Source organism: Aotus nancymaae, unplaced genomic scaffold (genome assembly GCF_030222135.1).
Source record: "Aotus nancymaae isolate 86718 unplaced genomic scaffold, 86718_ANA_hifiasm-v0.15.2.pri h1tg000117l, whole genome shotgun sequence".
Classification (NCBI taxonomy): Eukaryota; Metazoa; Chordata; class Mammalia; order Primates; family Aotidae; genus Aotus; species Aotus nancymaae.
The window spans coordinates 3,212,041-3,229,597 of record NW_026988532.1 but is presented as its reverse complement, the minus strand read 5'-3'; the positions used below and the strand labels follow the sequence as shown (position 1 = coordinate 3,229,597).

The window sequence follows — 17,557 nt, the reverse complement described above, 5'->3', positions numbered from 1 at the left end:
AGTGAGGAAGAGAGGGTGTGCCTGAGCCAGTGCGGTGAGTCGTGGCAGGGGGTGTGAGAATCCATAGAGAAGCGAAGGAGATTCCAGTGGGAAGAAATCAGTTTAAATAAGTTGTCACGGCACGTGTCAGGGACTGCGCATGCCCCAGTACCCACTGAGCGCCTCCCATGTGTCCTCTCCATGAACCCATATGGTGCTTGGGATCTCACGAGACCCTCCCTGCTCCTGGGGACAAAAGTCCTTTCATTACTTAGCCGAGGGCTCCAGGAGAAGCTACTGAGTGGGACAGAGAGTGAAGATGAACACGACCCATGGTTTTAAGGAAATCTGAGCAGAATTGTTCCCTCTGAGATGGAAACTGAGGACGTGGCTGTGTACATGAGTGGAGATGATGAACTAAATGGATTTTCATAAAAGAGACTGATGTGGACACTTTCCACGTGAAAATTGCCCTTTGTTTTCAAAAAGAGCGGAAAAACAAGGAGAAGAAAGATCTGGACATGTCATGAGACTGACTCGTGGGCCCAGGATTTACACTGTTACTGAATGTGCCTATAGGTTGTCATGGAGAGTGCCTGATAGTTGAGAATCGGCTTCATGAGGGATGGGGAAGGAGAGGAAGAAAACTGGCAGAGGAGTACGTGTGAGAAAGGAAGGGAAGAGGGGTCTCTAGAAAACAGAGAGCTTCACAATCGCTCTGCCTCAGAGACAACATAGTCTGTGAAGTCACCTTCTAAATGTAAAGTTGTCAGAAAGACAAGTGGATTAGATAACAGCTATTTATAGGTTTATCGAGTAATTGTTATTGAATCAGGCCCTTTGGAAATTATAATAATTAATACTCTCAACAATGATTACAGGCAGATACTATTTTTTAGGTAGCTCCGATGAGGAAACAGAGATTTATATCCCCAAAAGACAAAATCTTTGGCCAAAGTGAACAACCAGAAGGAGGCAAACCCAGGACCTGAGAGCAGATTTTGTCCTAAGCCCCAGGCTCTTGCTCACCTCACTGGGTTGGAGCATCACGGATTTCAACTTGACCCTGAGTGAGCACGGAGAGGCGCCCATTCTCTGCTGCACCCACAGCACCGTGACCACCAAGACCTGGATTAGAGCTTCCTACCCTCTTTCCTTCCCTACCTTGAAAGGAACATTGGGTCCCAGAATCAGCATTGGCTGTGAAGCTGCAGGTGGTGGACGAAGGGCCCTGCCTGGCTAAGCCATTCCCACAGTCGAACCCTTGATCCAGCTGTAGTCCAAGACAATTGGGCACCAGGGTGCTTGGCTCCGGCTGTGTCAGTGAAGTCTCCATCTCTGACAGGTAGTAGCTCACGTCTCCACTGCAAGTCCCTTGGGGACGGGTCTCTTGGGTGGGAGCTGAAAGGAGAAGGGGCTTCAGTAGGAACAGTCTCAGTTTTCCCTTTGTTAAGTGCTCCCAGACACCCATCCCTGCTGTCCCTGCTTCTCACTAAAGCAATCCAGTGACCAAGGCCACACAGACAGACATCATGTAAATGCAGGGAAACAACATCTTTTAATATGTAGGCAAGGCTGTCTTTGACAGTGGCCTTGGACAAGCATGGAAACTCCATGGACATAGTGCTGGGGCACAAATTACATCATTAGAGGTGACAAGAGACATAGGAAATGAGCTAGAAGGCCTGACAGATACCTCCAGTACACCTCCTGTACACAGGTGGCTGTGAAGTTGTCCTACTGCCTGTGGTCCAGTCACCTGATATCAGGGCCAGGGAGAATTGGAAAGCTATCTGACTCTCTTGTATCTATATTAAATATTCCATCCTAGTCCTCCTTCCCTCCCTCCTTCCTTCCCTCCCTCCTTTTCTCCTTCACATCCTTCTTTCCCTCCCCTTCCTCCCCTCTGTCCCTCCCTCCCTCCTTCCCTGCTTCCTTCCTTCGTTCCTTCTTTTTTTTTTTTTTTGAGACAGGTTCTCTCTCTGTCACTGAAGGTGGCGTGTACTGGTGAAATCATGACTCACTGAAGCCTCAACTTCCTGTGCACAGATGATTCTCCTACCTCAGGCTCCCGATTAGTGGGGACTACAGGTGTCGATCACCTCGCCTGGGTAATTTTTTTGTACTCGTTTTAAAGATGGATTTCACCACATTTCCCAAGCTCATCTTGAACTCCCGAACTCAAGTAGTCCACCCGCCTGGGCCTCCCAAAGTGCTGAAATTACAGATGTGACCCACTGCCCCCAGCTTCATCCTAGTTTCTGATTCAAATCAATGGGTTTGCATACAGCCTGTCCTCAGAATTGATCTTCCTTAGCCTAGACAGAGGTATGCGGCATAAAGAATATGGAGGCTACCTGGGAGAAAGTATGGCATTTCCTCATCTTCATTCTGAGACCAGCCACCGTCTACAATCATAGCAGAGTCGACTTCGTCTCCCTCAAATGTTACTTCGGTGCTCCCGTGAGGCTGGTTGGAGTCAGAAGGCCTGTAGCTGTTTGAACAAGGGACAACACATTCCTCCAGTGAGTCCTGAGGGACTTCCTTTTCCTCAGCCTTCTGCACCTCCCTCACGAGCCAGGTAGGATAGAGATGACACAGATTAAACCAAGAGGGATTCCCAGCTGGTTTTGACGGAAGGCATAAGGTAGTGGTTCCAGAAAGCAAAGGGGAGGTTCCATTTAAGAGAGAACAGGCAATCCTCCTCTATCTGCAACAGAGCATGGCTGCCTTGGGAACCAGAGAGGAAGAGAGCAGCTGGTGTTCATTGCACTGGAAAGACAGGAGCTGAGGAAGGCAGAGGCTCCGCTGCTTCTGTATGGTACAGTCTTCACAGCACTCACACAGAACCAAAGACAGCTGCCACACCGTGTGTCTAAGCTGGGTTGTATTTAACATGCTGTGGCCAAGGGAATACAGGTGTCTGAGCCTTGGTAGACTCCGGAGACGGTGTGCCTTGTAGATTGTTTTTAATTTTAACATTGTGATGTGAAATGTCAAGTTTTCCTGGGCACTTGTCTTGGTGTTTAACTTTGGTAGGTGCTTCCTAATTCCTGCTTGTTGTCTCCTTGTCATTTATCTTCCCTAACAAGAGTCTAAGGACAAGCATGTGAAAAGCAGCTTTCCATCTCGTCCTAGCTTCACTACAGGGGAGGACAGGTCTCCTCTGTGTGTGCAGGAAGTCCCTAGGGCTAGTGAGCTCATAGAGGGTCATGCTTACAGGTGCCACGAAGACAATGGACAAGCATGTTAACAGGGCTGTTTCCTTGTTGGTGAGTGCAGGAAATCGGTGCACTGTGCAGCTGTCTGTATCCTGAACCTGCCGTCTGTGACTACCTTCAACTACCTTGTGTTCTTTCTGAGACCTTTTCCATATTTTACCACCCATTACCCGCTCCTGAGTATTCAGTGTTACCTGTGGTCAGGTGATTCCTGTACTTTCTCGACCTCCGCATCTGTAATATCTTCATCGTCATGTTCATCACTTTCTGCAAATACAGAAGCGTCTATTCAGATATTTCCCACTTCACCCACTGGAAGCACAGTCAGCCCTATGTGCACTGAGGCATGAACATCCATGTATGGGTCTGCATTGTACTGAAAACTCTCCTGTTTAGCCCTAAAAAATGCCCTGGCATGTTCTCCTGATCCATGAGGGAACGTGTTTCTGACCTGGAGAGTCACCATCAAGATGTGGCCAAATACTGAAAAGTCTTCTTGCTCCCCATATTACTGGAGGCTTGTCCAGCCTCTCTCTAAGCTTCAGCAGCTGTCTCCCCAATCTTGCCACACTTCTGATACCCAGGCACAGGCTTTGGCTCTGTGTCCTGTCACAGCTTGCATTGAAGCCTGTATCTTTCTCTTAGGACAGGACAAACAAACTTGTCCCACAATACTCCCTACACTGGGAACTTCATGGGCCCTCCAAGTGACTTCCACTGTGCTACCCAGGGACCCTCTCTCCATGGGGAGTGCTCCAGTCTAGACCACTTCCTTCCTTCCTTCTTTCCTTTTTTTTTTTGAGACAGGTTCTCTCTCTGTCACTGAGGGTGGCGTGTACTGGTGAAATCATGACTCACTGCAGCCTCAACTTCCTGTGCACAGATGATTCTCCTACCTCAGGCTCCCGATTAGTGGGGACTACAGGTGTCGATCACCTCGCCTGGGTAATTTTTTTGTACTCGTTTTAAAGATGGATTTCACCACATTTCCCAAGCTCATCTTGAACTCCCGAACTCAAGTAGTCCACCCGCCTGGGCCTCCCAAAGTGCTGAAATTACAGATGTGACCCACTGCCCCCAGCTTCATCCTAGTTTCTGATTCAAATCAATGGGTTTGCATACAGCCTGTCCTCAGAATTGATCTTCCTTAGCCTAGACAGAGGTATGCGGCATAAAGAATATGGAGGCTACCTGGGAGAAAGTATGGCATTTCCTCATCTTCATTCTGAGACCAGCCACCGTCTACAATCATAGCAGAGTCGACTTCGTCTCCCTCAAATGTTACTTCGGTGCTCCCGTGAGGCTGGTTGGAGTCAGAAGGCCTGTAGCTGTTTGAACAAGGGACAACACATTCCTCCAGTGAGTCCTGAGGGACTTCCTTTTCCTCAGCCTTCTGCACCTCCCTCACGAGCCAGGTAGGATAGAGATGACACAGATTAAACCAAGAGGGATTCCCAGCTGGTTTTGACGGAAGGCATAAGGTAGTGGTTCCAGAAAGCAAAGGGGAGGTTCCATTTAAGAGAGAACAGGCAATCCTCCTCTATCTGCAACAGAGCATGGCTGCCTTGGGAACCAGAGAGGAAGAGAGCAGCTGGTGTTCATTGCACTGGAAAGACAGGAGCTGAGGAAGGCAGAGGCTCCGCTGCTTCTGTATGGTACAGTCTTCACAGCACTCACACAGAACCAAAGACAGCTGCCACACCGTGTGTCTAAGCTGGGTTGTATTTAACATGCTGTGGCCAAGGGAATACAGGTGTCTGAGCCTTGGTAGACTCCGGAGACGGTGTGCCTTGTAGATTGTTTTTAATTTTAACATTGTGATGTGAAATGTCAAGTTTTCCTGGGCACTTGTCTTGGTGTTTAACTTTGGTAGGTGCTTCCTAATTCCTGCTTGTTGTCTCCTTGTCATTTATCTTCCCTAACAAGAGTCTAAGGACAAGCATGTGAAAAGCAGCTTTCCATCTCGTCCTAGCTTCACTACAGGGGAGGACAGGTCTCCTCTGTGTGTGCAGGAAGTCCCTAGGGCTAGTGAGCTCATAGAGGGTCATGCTTACAGGTGCCACGAAGACAATGGACAAGCATGTTAACAGGGCTGTTTCCTTGTTGGTGAGTGCAGGAAATCGGTGCACTGTGCAGCTGTCTGTATCCTGAACCTGCCGTCTGTGACTACCTTCAACTACCTTGTGTTCTTTCTGAGACCTTTTCCATATTTTACCACCCATTACCCGCTCCTGAGTATTCAGTGTTACCTGTGGTCAGGTGATTCCTGTACTTTCTCGACCTCCGCATCTGTAATATCTTCATCGTCATGTTCATCACTTTCTGCAAATACAGAAGCGTCTATTCAGATATTTCCCACTTCACCCACTGGAAGCACAGTCAGCCCTATGTGCACTGAGGCATGAACATCCATGTATGGGTCTGCATTGTACTGAAAACTCTCCTGTTTAGCCCTAAAAAATGCCCTGGCATGTTCTCCTGATCCATGAGGGAACGTGTTTCTGACCTGGAGAGTCACCATCAAGATGTGGCCAAATACTGAAAAGTCTTCTTGCTCCCCATATTACTGGAGGCTTGTCCAGCCTCTCTCTAAGCTTCAGCAGCTGTCTCCCCAATCTTGCCACACTTCTGATACCCAGGCACAGGCTTTGGCTCTGTGTCCTGTCACAGCTTGCATTGAAGCCTGTATCTTTCTCTTAGGACAGGACAAACAAACTTGTCCCACAATACTCCCTACACTGGGAACTTCATGGGCCCTCCAAGTGACTTCCACTGTGCTACCCAGGGACCCTCTCTCCATGGGGAGTGCTCCAGTCTAGACCACTTCCTTCCTTCCTTCTTTCCTTTTTTTTTTTGAGACAGGTTCTCTCTCTGTCACTGAGGGTGGCGTGTACTGGTGAAATCATGACTCACTGCAGCCTCAACTTCCTGTGCACAGATGATTCTCCTACCTCAGGCTCCCGATTAGTGGGGACTACAGGTGTCGATCACCTCGCCTGGGTAATTTTTTTGTACTCGTTTTAAAGATGGATTTCACCACATTTCCCAAGCTCATCTTGAACTCCCGAACTCAAGTAGTCCACCCGCCTGGGCCTCCCAAAGTGCTGAAATTACAGATGTGACCCACTGCCCCCAGCTTCATCCTAGTTTCTGATTCAAATCAATGGGTTTGCATACAGCCTGTCCTCAGAATTGATCTTCCTTAGCCTAGACAGAGGTATGCGGCATAAAGAATATGGAGGCTACCTGGGAGAAAGTATGGCATTTCCTCATCTTCATTCTGAGACCAGCCACCGTCTACAATCATAGCAGAGTCGACTTCGTCTCCCTCAAATGTTACTTCGGTGCTCCCGTGAGGCTGGTTGGAGTCAGAAGGCCTGTAGCTGTTTGAACAAGGGACAACACATTCCTCCAGTGAGTCCTGAGGGACTTCCTTTTCCTCAGCCTTCTGCACCTCCCTCACGAGCCAGGTAGGATAGAGATGACACAGATTAAACCAAGAGGGATTCCCAGCTGGTTTTGACGGAAGGCATAAGGTAGTGGTTCCAGAAAGCAAAGGGGAGGTTCCATTTAAGAGAGAACAGGCAATCCTCCTCTATCTGCAACAGAGCATGGCTGCCTTGGGAACCAGAGAGGAAGAGAGCAGCTGGTGTTCATTGCACTGGAAAGACAGGAGCTGAGGAAGGCAGAGGCTCCGCTGCTTCTGTATGGTACAGTCTTCACAGCACTCACACAGAACCAAAGACAGCTGCCACACCGTGTGTCTAAGCTGGGTTGTATTTAACATGCTGTGGCCAAGGGAATACAGGTGTCTGAGCCTTGGTAGACTCCGGAGACGGTGTGCCTTGTAGATTGTTTTTAATTTTAACATTGTGATGTGAAATGTCAAGTTTTCCTGGGCACTTGTCTTGGTGTTTAACTTTGGTAGGTGCTTCCTAATTCCTGCTTGTTGTCTCCTTGTCATTTATCTTCCCTAACAAGAGTCTAAGGACAAGCATGTGAAAAGCAGCTTTCCATCTCGTCCTAGCTTCACTACAGGGGAGGACAGGTCTCCTCTGTGTGTGCAGGAAGTCCCTAGGGCTAGTGAGCTCATAGAGGGTCATGCTTACAGGTGCCACGAAGACAATGGACAAGCATGTTAACAGGGCTGTTTCCTTGTTGGTGAGTGCAGGAAATCGGTGCACTGTGCAGCTGTCTGTATCCTGAACCTGCCGTCTGTGACTACCTTCAACTACCTTGTGTTCTTTCTGAGACCTTTTCCATATTTTACCACCCATTACCCGCTCCTGAGTATTCAGTGTTACCTGTGGTCAGGTGATTCCTGTACTTTCTCGACCTCCGCATCTGTAATATCTTCATCGTCATGTTCATCACTTTCTGCAAATACAGAAGCGTCTATTCAGATATTTCCCACTTCACCCACTGGAAGCACAGTCAGCCCTATGTGCACTGAGGCATGAACATCCATGTATGGGTCTGCATTGTACTGAAAACTCTCCTGTTTAGCCCTAAAAAATGCCCTGGCATGTTCTCCTGATCCATGAGGGAACGTGTTTCTGACCTGGAGAGTCACCATCAAGATGTGGCCAAATACTGAAAAGTCTTCTTGCTCCCCATATTACTGGAGGCTTGTCCAGCCTCTCTCTAAGCTTCAGCAGCTGTCTCCCCAATCTTGCCACACTTCTGATACCCAGGCACAGGCTTTGGCTCTGTGTCCTGTCACAGCTTGCATTGAAGCCTGTATCTTTCTCTTAGGACAGGACAAACAAACTTGTCCCACAATACTCCCTACACTGGGAACTTCATGGGCCCTCCAAGTGACTTCCACTGTGCTACCCAGGGACCCTCTCTCCATGGGGAGTGCTCCAGTCTAGACCACTTCCTACCGCCAAATGCCCCGACATCAATTGCCTTCTCCAACACTACACAGGAAGGGGCTTTATCTCATCGTGAAATATAGTCATAAGTGCTCCCACGTTTGCATGCAAGAGACAATTTGTCTGCCTTTACAGATTCAGAGACAGGAACTCAGGAAGGATAAATTAATCATTTCCTCACAGTTGCTAAAGACATTGCTGAAGATAGAGCCTGGGAACCTTCATTCTTAGTCCAGGACTCTTTTTACTCTAACAAGCTGCCTCCTGTCACAGCCTCCTTCCTGTCCTTTAAAACTGGACAGACGCTGCCTCTTGCCTCAAAGACCATGTTCCAGCAAGAAATGAGGAGACATCTGCAATCCTGTGACCTCCAACCCCAAGGGTTTCCCATGTCTGCTTTTGCCCGGGAAGTCCTGGTCACGTCATGGCTACAGATTTTTAGTGGAAAGAAACACTACCCATAAAATTGCCATTGTGGAGGTGTGGAGGTCTGGGGACTTTCATAAGCCTGGGGCTGTGTGTCATCAGGGCCTGTGTCCACCTTACCTAGGCTGAGCTTGTTGAAACACTCTGCAAGCCTGTGCCCCTCGGCCAGCTGCTCTCGGAGGTCCTGACCCTGGGACTTGGCTGGGTCATCAGGAGTGAGGAGGGCCTTTAAATGCTGATTCAGTGAGCGGGAGGCCTCTCTCTCTTCCAGTAACTGGGTCAGCTCTTTTGCCTGACAGCGAACCAGGGCTTTATATTGCCTATGGTGAGATAGCAGAGAACGTTTAATAATGGAAAGGGATGAGTGATCAGTTCTAATACTGCAACGGAGGTTTATGTGAGCATGTCCTCAAGGAGCCCTCCAAGCAGAAGGTCACAACATGTTTGGGAAAATGCCTGTGGCCAAGAGAAATTGTATATATGTATTTTATATATATGTATTTTTATATATTTTATATCTATATTATATACATATAAATATATATATATATATATAGGCAGGGTGCAGTGGCTCATGCCTGTAATCCTAGCACTTTGGGAGGTGAGGCAGGCAGATTACCTGAGTTCAGGAGTTCAAACCCAGCCTTACCAACATGGTGAAACCCTGTCTCTACTAAAAATACAAAAATTGGCCAGGCATGATGGTGCATGCCTGTAGTCCCAGCTACTCGGGAGGCTGAGACAGGAGAACTGCTTGAACCTTGGAAGCAGAGGTTGCAGTTAGCTGAGATTGTGTGACTACACTCCAGCCTGGGTGACAGAAATGACAGTCCATGAAAATATACATATGTGTGTATATATATAGTATACATATATATTGTATTTATATATACAAAGGCTTCCTCTGTATCAGAGAGAGCTCCTGTAAGATCCTCTGTGATGTTCCATTCATTTGTTTCTTCTGTAAACAAAAGTCAGTGTCTTCCTAAGTCAGTTTCAAGGGGATGTCCTTTCAGCTCCTCACTTTGGCCATGGACATTTCTATGTGAAAATTCACATAGTGCATCTTGCAGTGACTGGAAACAGAGCCGTGCACAGAAATGTGGTCAGGTGCAGATGGCGTGAATTGGAAAGATGAAAGGAGAAAGGAATGGCAGGTCAAGAAGGCAATATTGATTGAATGAATGAGTTGCTGCAGTCAGGAGGTGACTCTGACTAAGAGTAAATGGGTGGTGATCACACACCATTTTGAGTGTATTAAATGCTGCTGGGTGGTTCATTTTCTTTTGATGAATTTTGGATACGCAAATTTCAACTCAACAATTAGCTGTTTTAAGAAGAGAAAACAAAGCTCAAGAAGCAACTGCAACCCATAACTTGCTAAGATTACTGTTCTGTTGTATGAGTGTTTGTGTGAAATGTGCCTGCCATGTAAATGCCTGACCTTGTCCTGGCCCAGCTTAGCTCCTGCTTCTCCCAGCTCAACTGCTGCACTTCAGAGATCACACCCCTGCCCACCTGCCTGTCCCCACAGCGTCTCTCACCTGAGCTCCTCAGCTTGCCCGAGCTTCTCCGCCAGCTTCTCGATGAACTGCAATTCATCCCTCAGCACGGAGTCTATGTCTTTTTCCTCTTCACACTCTGAGAAGAGACAGTCATGCCTGCCTCAGTGGAAGGCTGGACATACTGGTGTGGTCACTGCCTGCAGGGCAGGTGGCAGTGTCTATCCCAAGGACAAAAGCATCCCCAGTACCAGATTGTAGTGAGGGATTTTTTTCATTTTTTATTATCAACCTCCCAACTTGCTGGCATCTGATACTCTCCAATTTAGAGATGGGGAAAAAGAAACTCATTGACACATCGAGTAACTTGACAGGATGATTCACCTGGGATGAGGCAGAGTCAGAATTCATAGTCCCCGAGGTCTGGCTCTGAATCCTGGGACACTTTTGCAAGCCTTGCAGCCTCTCCTGTCAAACACTCTACTGGGGCATAAAGCAGTGATATCCTGTATAGTAGGAAAGGCCCTTAGGACGATGGGACTCATGGATTCCCTGGTACTGGGAATTTCAAGCACATATATGTCAAAGATTTAAAAACTCATATCTGAATATAATTGCATGAAATACGAGGCATGAGACCCTGAAGTCATCATAGAAATATGACCAAATATTAATAACGTTTGAATTAAGTTAGAAACAGTAGGATGGAGAACTAATAGTGTTTACTCTGTGCCAAGAATTGTTCTAGGAGATTTAGAAAAATCACGGCATGTAATTCATTGCAGCAGTTTACAGAGGTAGGCGTTATTATAGTACCCAATGAACAGATGAGGAAACTGAGGCACAGAGAAGATAGGCCACTTGGATGGGGCCCAGGAGACTGGCCCAGGCTCCCTGCTCTGCACACGGCACTGCTACCTCCCCAATGTCTTACGTGCCGTCTTTCTTCCTCTTTAGAAAAAGAGCCTGTGCCCCAGGAAGCAGGACTTCCCTCTCCCCAGGGTACTCCCTGCTCTTCATGCTGTCACTTATGGATGCCACCGTTACTATTAGGAGCAGTCTCCTCTTTAAGCTCCTTAGAGCAGGTACTCCGTACTGTCGCCATGTTTCCCCTGGGGTTCCCTGAAGAGAGATTTGCCTATTGGGCTCAAAGAAGCTTAAACAGAATGGCAGTTCATTAGTTCCAGGCATTTAGACCAACAGACTAGATGTTATTTGTCTGCAGGATCTTCTAGGGTACAGAGAGCATTCTGGTAAACATGATTGAGCATCTTGCTGAGAAAAGCAAGTGGTTCTGTGCCTGTGTCAGAAGTCAGTAAGTAGGATTTTAACTCTAGTCCCACCTCACATCGGACTGCTAACGTGGAAAAGTTGCTAAATACGTTGTGCCTCTGTTTTCCATCCTTAACATAATGAAGCTAAAATACCCATTTCTGTTTTCCTAGAACTAAGGGAAGGATGAAATTAATTTTGATGAAGAGACTCTTCAGTATCTCACAGAGATGACAGGTGCTGATTCATCACTTCTGTGATGGTGACTCTATAGAACTTACTGTATTTCTTCATTTTCCTGGCCAGAGAGTAGGCAGTAGCTTGAATTAGAAATTTCTCCTTGAGGTCTTCAAACTGCTGTTGGCTCTCTTCCCGCTGGACTTGCAATTCCTCATTGAGTTCTAGAATAGTCATCTCTGCCCTGTCATGGGACAAATGTGTGTGCGGCAGTTACCACCATGCTGATGTTTGTGGCAGGAGGGTTCAAACAGGGACTGGGGAGAAGAAACCCAAGCACATGATGGATCAAAAACTAGTGAAATCAACTAGGTTTAGTCAGGACTGAGGGATGACAACAGCTGGAATTGAATTACGGTTGCGAAGAACTTAACACCTCAGAGCACTTTAGAATCCTTAACGGCAAAAACAGCATTTACGTTGCCTGAGCTCAGAGCCAAAGGCACTGCCTGTAGCTCTGCCTCTGACAAGAGTGAGGGAGGTCTCAGCCAGTGTGCCAGGTAACTGTTTGCTGTTGCAATAATGGAATTATGAGAAGGTTGGGTTGTCATGGAATCTCAGGAGCCCTGCATTCCAACTGCCCAGGCTGTGCTGAAACTGCAGCCTTGACCTCCCCAGGCACAAGGGATCTTCCCACCTCAGCCTCCCTAGTATCTGTGACTATACGCACATACCACCATGCCTGGATAATTTAGTTTTGTATGTTTTGTAGAGACAAGTTCTCGCTATGTTGCCCAGGCTGCTCTCGAATTCCTGGGCTCAACTGATCCACCGCCTTGGGCTCCCAAAGTGTTGGGATTACAGATGTGAGCCACCACGCCCAGGCAATCAAAATAATTTCTGATCCTTACTGCCTATTTGAAAAATAGGGATAAGAACAGGGCTGTCCTGCAAATGAAAAGAGATAACACATGCAAAGTAGTATAATGTTGACTATTATTATTCAGTCTTCTTTTCGCCATCTATCTGACCATTTTTCAACTTTGTACCATTCACTGCTCTTGTTGCACGTTGTGCTGACTGTTACATTTGCCACTCTAGCTTGTAATTGTCTTCCCACCCCCTTGAAGGTAAGAACAGGATCTTATTTATAGTGATATTCCCAGTGTCTGGCATGTAGGAGATGCTTGTCAGAGAACAAACTTTTTGGCCAGGCAGGGTGGTTCACACCTGTAATCCTAACACATTGGGAGGCCAAGGTGTGCAGATTGCTTAAGCTCAGGAGTTCGAGACCAGCTGGGCCAACATGGCGAAAACCCATCTCTACAAAAAAATACAAAAAAATTAGCTGGGTGTGATAGCTTGCACCTGCGGTCTCAGCTAGTGGGGGTGCTGATGCAGGAGGATCACTTGAGCCCAGGAAGTGAAGGCCACAGTGAGCTGTGTTTGTGCCACTGCACTCCAGCCTGGGTGACAAAGTGAGATCCCGTTTCAAAACAAACGAACAAAAAATAAAGTTTCAGCAAATTAAATTTCAAAGCTCTGATTGAGTTATTAGTGACTCATGAACTGAGCAGCAGCTAATCTACAAAATAAAAAGGAGCTCTGATGAGCTAAACAGAATGGGTGAGTTTTATAGGCAGAAAAAAGCAGAAGCAAAGAGAAACAAGAAACAAATAGTAGATTGACCATTTCAGGGTTAATTTCCTCATAGGGATAAGGAAATCTTCTTGGCCTAATGGGATTTGGCTATTACCTCTTAGGTTTTGGTTTGGTAACGTGAAACTTTAGCATGGGTGATTCCATTTTGGACCTGCTATATTTTCTTTAGCATAAATGAATGTTGAGGAAATGAAGACTTCTTTTGGCTATTCTAACCCTGACTAATACTCTCTCTTTTGAATGCCTATAATTATAGTACTCACTACACAATCTAGCATTTAATTATTTAATGTCTCATTGCTTCATGCATTGTATTTCTTCAATTAGATTAGATATTCCTTGAGGGTACACAGTCATCTAATAAATACATGTTAAATTATAGAAAAATATACAGTAGGCACTTAACAAATTATTGTTAAATGAATGAGTAAAACACTTTACCTCTTGCCTTTCCATTGATGACCTGCCCATTAATATTTCTAGGCTCTTAGTTGTTAGAAGAAAAATAGGAAAGGAATAGTTGACTTTTGTTCCGGTGGATGGTGGTATATAAGTATCCTCTGTCACAAATTCACTTAATTACTTTGGAAAGTTATTTATAAGGTTATGGGAATCACTGTCATATTTATAATGCACTACCACTTGGCAACCAATTACATAACTTCCTGCAAACTCTGTCTCCCAGGTTCAAGCAATTCTCATGCCTCAGTTTCCTGAGTAGCTGAGACTACAGGCATGTGCCACCACACACAGCTAATTTTGTATTTTTATTAGAGATGGGGGTCACACTATGTTGGCCAGGCTGGTCTCAAACTCCTGACCTCAAATTATCCACCCACCTTGGCCTCCCAAAGTGCTTGGATTATAGGCATGAGCCAATGCCCCCAGTCCAGAGTTTCTGATTCAGTATGTGTCTGAAGTGGAGTCCAGGAATATATACCTCCGCCTCCTGGGTCCAAACAATTCTCCTGCCTCAGCCTCCTGAGTAGCTGGGATTACAGGTGCATGCCACCATGCCCGACTAATTTTTGTATTTTTCACCATTTTGGAGAGTTCACCATTTTGGCCAGGCTGATCTCAAACTCCTGACCTCAGGCGATCCACCTGCCTTGGCCTCCTAAAGTGCTGGGATTACAGGCGTAAGCAATTGCACCTGGCCAGGAATGTATATTTATAATAAGTTCCCAGGTGATCCTAGTGCGGCTGATCTGGAGACCATACTTTGAGAACCAAGGGCTTAGAACATCCCAGGCTCAATCAAGGTAGGAAAACTGATTATTCATTGTTGAACTAGTTAATTCATTCACTTGACAAGTATGACAATTTGACAATTACTTGAATTCCCTCTGAAAAGGAATAAAGGAAATACTTATTACATTAGTATTTTCAAATCTCTTTAGGGAGTACCTCTTCACTCACCAAAGAAGCTAAGAGGGAAAGTTCCGATCTGAACAATGGGTGGACAGAGGTAAACTAGGAAAAGGAAACCTATTCATTTTTAAAAATTGTGGTGAAACATACCTAAATTAAACAAACGAAAAAGTTCCACATATGAATAATAGCTGCCACAGTTACAAGGTTGTTTGGTTTTATTAAAAGATATGCATTTTAGAGCAGTTTTAAGTTCATGGCAAAATAGTAGATTTCCCAGATATAGGCTTACTTCATTTTTTTTATTGTGCTTCACAGATACTGCATTTTTTTTTTTTTTTTTACAAATTAAAATTTGGGGCAATGTGGCATCACCAGACGCGGGCCCGCAGGCCCGGGAGATCCGCCGTCCAGACGCGGGCCCGCGGGCCCAGGAGACCCGCCGTCCAGACGTGGGCCCGGGAGATCCGCCGCCCCGACGCAGGCCCGCAGACCCGGGAGACCCGCCGTCCAGACTTGGGCCCCGGAGATCCGCCGCCCAGACGCGGGCCCGCAGGCCCGGGAGACCCGCCGTCCAAACGCGTGCCCGGGAGATCCGCCGCCCAGACGCGGGCCCCCGGGCCCAGGAGATCTGCCGTCCAGACGCGGGCCCCCCGGCCCGGGAGATCCGCCGTCCAGACTTGGGCCCGGGAGATCCGCCGCCCAGACACGGGCCCGCAGGCCCGGGAGACCCGCCGTCCCGACGCGGGCCCGGGAGATCCGCCGTCCCGACGCGGGCCCGGGAGATCTGCCGTCCCGACGCGGGCCCGGGAGATCCGCCGTCCAGATGCGGGCCCACAGGCCCGGGTGATCTGCCGCCCAGACGCAGGCCCGCGGGCCCGGGAGACCCGCCGTCCAGACTTGGGCCCGGGAGATCCGCAGCCCAGACACGGGCCCGCAGGCCCGGGAGACCCGCCGTCCAGAAGCGGGCCCGGGAGATCCGCCGTCCAGACGCGGGCCCGCAGGCCCGGGAGACCCGCCGTCCAGAAGCGGGCCCGGGAGACCCGCCGTCCAGAAGCGGGCCCGGGAGACCCGCCGTCCAGAACCGGGCCCGGGAGATCCGCCGTCCAGACGCGTGCCCGGGAGATCCGCCGCCCAGACGCGGGCCCGCGGGCCCGGGACATCCGCCGCCCAGACGCGGGCCCGCGGGCCCGGGACATCCGCCGCCCAGACGCAGGCCCGCAGGCCCGGGAGACCCGCCGTCCAGCCTTGGGCCCGGGAGATCCGCCGCCCAGACACGGGCCCGCAGGCCCGGGAGACCCGCCGTCCAGAAGCGGGCCCGGGAGATCCGCCGTCCAGACGCGGGCCCACAGGCCCGGGAGACTCGCCGTCCAGAAGCGGGCCCGGGAGATCCGCCGTCCAGACGCGGGCCCGGGAGATCCGCCGCCCAGACACGGGCCCGCAGGCCCGGGAGACCCGCCGTCCAGAAGCGGGCCCGGGAGATCCGCCGTCCAGACGCGGGCCCACAGGCCCGGGAGACTCGCCGTCCAGAAGCGGGCCCGGGAGATCCGCCGTCCAGACGCGGGCCCGGGAGATCCGCCGCCCAGACGCGTGCCCAGGAGATCTGCCGTCCAGACGCGGGCCCGCGGGCCACGCCCAGACGCGGGCCTCCAGGCCCGGGAGACCCGCCGCCCAGACGCAGGCCCGCGGGCCCGGGAGACACGACGTCCAGACTTGGGCCCGGGAGATCCGCAGCCCAGACACGGGTCCGCAGGCCCGGGAGACCCGCCGTCCAGACTTGGGCCCGGGAGATCTGCCGCCCAGACACGGGTCCGCAGGCCCGGGAGACCCGCCGTCCAGAAGCGGGCCCGGGAGATCCGCCGTCCCGACGCGGGCCTGCAGGCCCGGGAGACCTGCCGTCCAGAAGCGGGCCCGGGAGACCCGCCGCCCAGCCACGGGCCCGCGGGCCCGGGACATCCGCCGCCCAGACGCAGGCCCGCGGGACCGGGAGACCCGCCGTCCAGACCCAGGCCCGCGGGCCCGGGAGACCCGCCGTCCAGACTTGGGCCCGGGAGATCCGCCGCCCAGACGCGGGCCTGGGAGACCCGCCGCCCAGACGCGGGCCCGCAGGCCCAGCCCAGACGCGGGCCTGCAGGCCCGGGAGACCCGCCGCCCAGACACGGGCCCGCAGGCCCCGCCCAGACGCGGGCCCGCAGGCCCCGGAGACCCGCCGCCCAGACACGGGCCCGCGGGCCCGGGACATCCGCCGCCCAGACGCGGGCCCGCAGGCCCCGCCCAGACGCGGGCCTGCAGGCCTGGGAGACCCGCCGCCCAGACACGGGCCCGCGGGCCCGGGACATCCGCCGCCCAGACGCAGGCCCGCGGGCCCGGGACATCCGCCGCCCAGACGCAGGCCCGCGGGCCCGGGACATCCGCCGCCCAGACGCAGGCCCGCGGGCCCGGGACATCCGCCGCCCAGACCCAGGCCCGCGGGCCCAGGAGACCCGCCGTCCAGACTTGGGCCCGGGAGATCCGCCGCCCAGACGCGGGCCCGCAGGCCCGGGAGACCCGCCGCCCAGACGCGGGCCCGCAGGCCCCGCACAGACGCGGGCCCGCAGGCCCGGGAGACCCGCCGCCCAGACACGGGCCCGCGGGCCCGGGAGACCCGCCGTCCAGACTTGGGCCCGGGAGATCCGCCGCCCAGACGCGGGCCCGCAGGCCCCGCCCAGACGCGGGCCTGCAGGCCCGGGAGACCCGCCGCCCAGACACGGGCCCGCAGGCCCCGCCCAGACGCGGGCCCGCAGGCCCGGGAGACCCGCCGCCCAGACACGGGCCCGCGGGCCCGGGACATCCGCCGCCCAGACGCGGGCCCGCGGGCCCGGGACATCCGCCGCCCAGACGCGGGCCCGCGGGCCCGGGACATCCGCCGCCCAGACGCGGGCCCGCGGGCCCGGGACATCCGCCGCCCAGACGCGGGCCCGCGGGCCCGGGACATCCGCCGCCCAGACGCGGGCCCGCGGGCCCGGGACATCCGCCGCCCAGACCCGGGCCCGCGGGCCCAGGAGACCCGCCGTCCAGACTTGGGCCCGGG

General features: G+C 51.5%; 1 protein-coding gene and 1 long non-coding RNA gene across 2 annotated transcripts in view; one reads left to right on the top strand and one right to left on the bottom strand.

Annotated features, from left to right (window-relative positions):
* Positions 1-17,557, top strand: part of LOC135272612 (uncharacterized) — a 291,580-nt gene that overhangs the window by 5,965 nt on the left and 268,058 nt on the right. The window lies entirely within an intron of this gene.
* LOC135272608 (neuroblastoma breakpoint family member 4-like) overlaps positions 1-17,557 on the bottom strand; it is a 32,255-nt gene that overhangs the window by 7,188 nt on the left and 7,510 nt on the right. The window contains exons 2-11 of the mRNA XM_064371073.1: positions 11,559-11,698; positions 10,048-10,144; positions 8,624-8,823; positions 7,505-7,577; positions 6,447-6,583; positions 5,450-5,522; positions 4,392-4,528; positions 3,395-3,467; positions 2,337-2,473; positions 1,144-1,380 (exon numbers count right to left, since the gene is read on the bottom strand). Of these exons, the coding sequence (XP_064227143.1) occupies positions 1,144-1,380; positions 2,337-2,473; positions 3,395-3,467; positions 4,392-4,528; positions 5,450-5,522; positions 6,447-6,583; positions 7,505-7,577; positions 8,624-8,823; positions 10,048-10,144; positions 11,559-11,691 (1,297 nt within the window). The 5' untranslated portion in view covers positions 11,692-11,698. The remainder of the gene's footprint in view (positions 1-1,143; positions 1,381-2,336; positions 2,474-3,394; positions 3,468-4,391; positions 4,529-5,449; positions 5,523-6,446; positions 6,584-7,504; positions 7,578-8,623; positions 8,824-10,047; positions 10,145-11,558; positions 11,699-17,557) is intronic.